The 272-nt window shown below is 27.6% G+C and overlaps 1 protein-coding gene across 2 annotated transcripts in view; it reads left to right on the top strand.

Moving 5' to 3' along the window:
- LOC107630525 (probable inositol transporter 2) overlaps positions 1-272 on the top strand; it is a 6,591-nt gene that overhangs the window by 563 nt on the left and 5,756 nt on the right. For both annotated transcript variants that reach the window (XM_016333695.2, XM_016333694.2), the window contains one exon: positions 42-112. In XM_016333695.2, the coding sequence (XP_016189181.1) occupies positions 42-112 (71 nt within the window). The remainder of the gene's footprint in view (positions 1-41; positions 113-272) is intronic.

Below are 272 nucleotides of genomic sequence, written 5' to 3'. Positions count from 1 at the left end.
CATTGGTAAATATTTTTATTATTAAAATTATAATTATGCAGGAGTTATATCTGGGGCTCTTCTATATATCAGAGATGACTTCAAAGCGGTAGACAGAAAGACTTGGCTTCAGGTATACATTAGAGGGAGATATATTAATAATTTTCTCTCCTCAGACACTTTTGGAGTCAAAATGTTGAAAAATCAATGAGTACTAATATTGTTATGGGTTTAGTTAATACGTGCAAAAAGACATAAGTTAAAATTTCTATTAAAACATTTTAATAAAAAAT

Source organism: Arachis ipaensis, chromosome B03, assembly GCF_000816755.2.
Source record: "Arachis ipaensis cultivar K30076 chromosome B03, Araip1.1, whole genome shotgun sequence".
Taxonomy (NCBI): domain Eukaryota; kingdom Viridiplantae; phylum Streptophyta; class Magnoliopsida; order Fabales; family Fabaceae; genus Arachis; species Arachis ipaensis.
The sequence above is the reverse complement of the archived record's forward strand: the minus strand, read 5'-3'. Positions and strand labels throughout refer to the sequence as shown.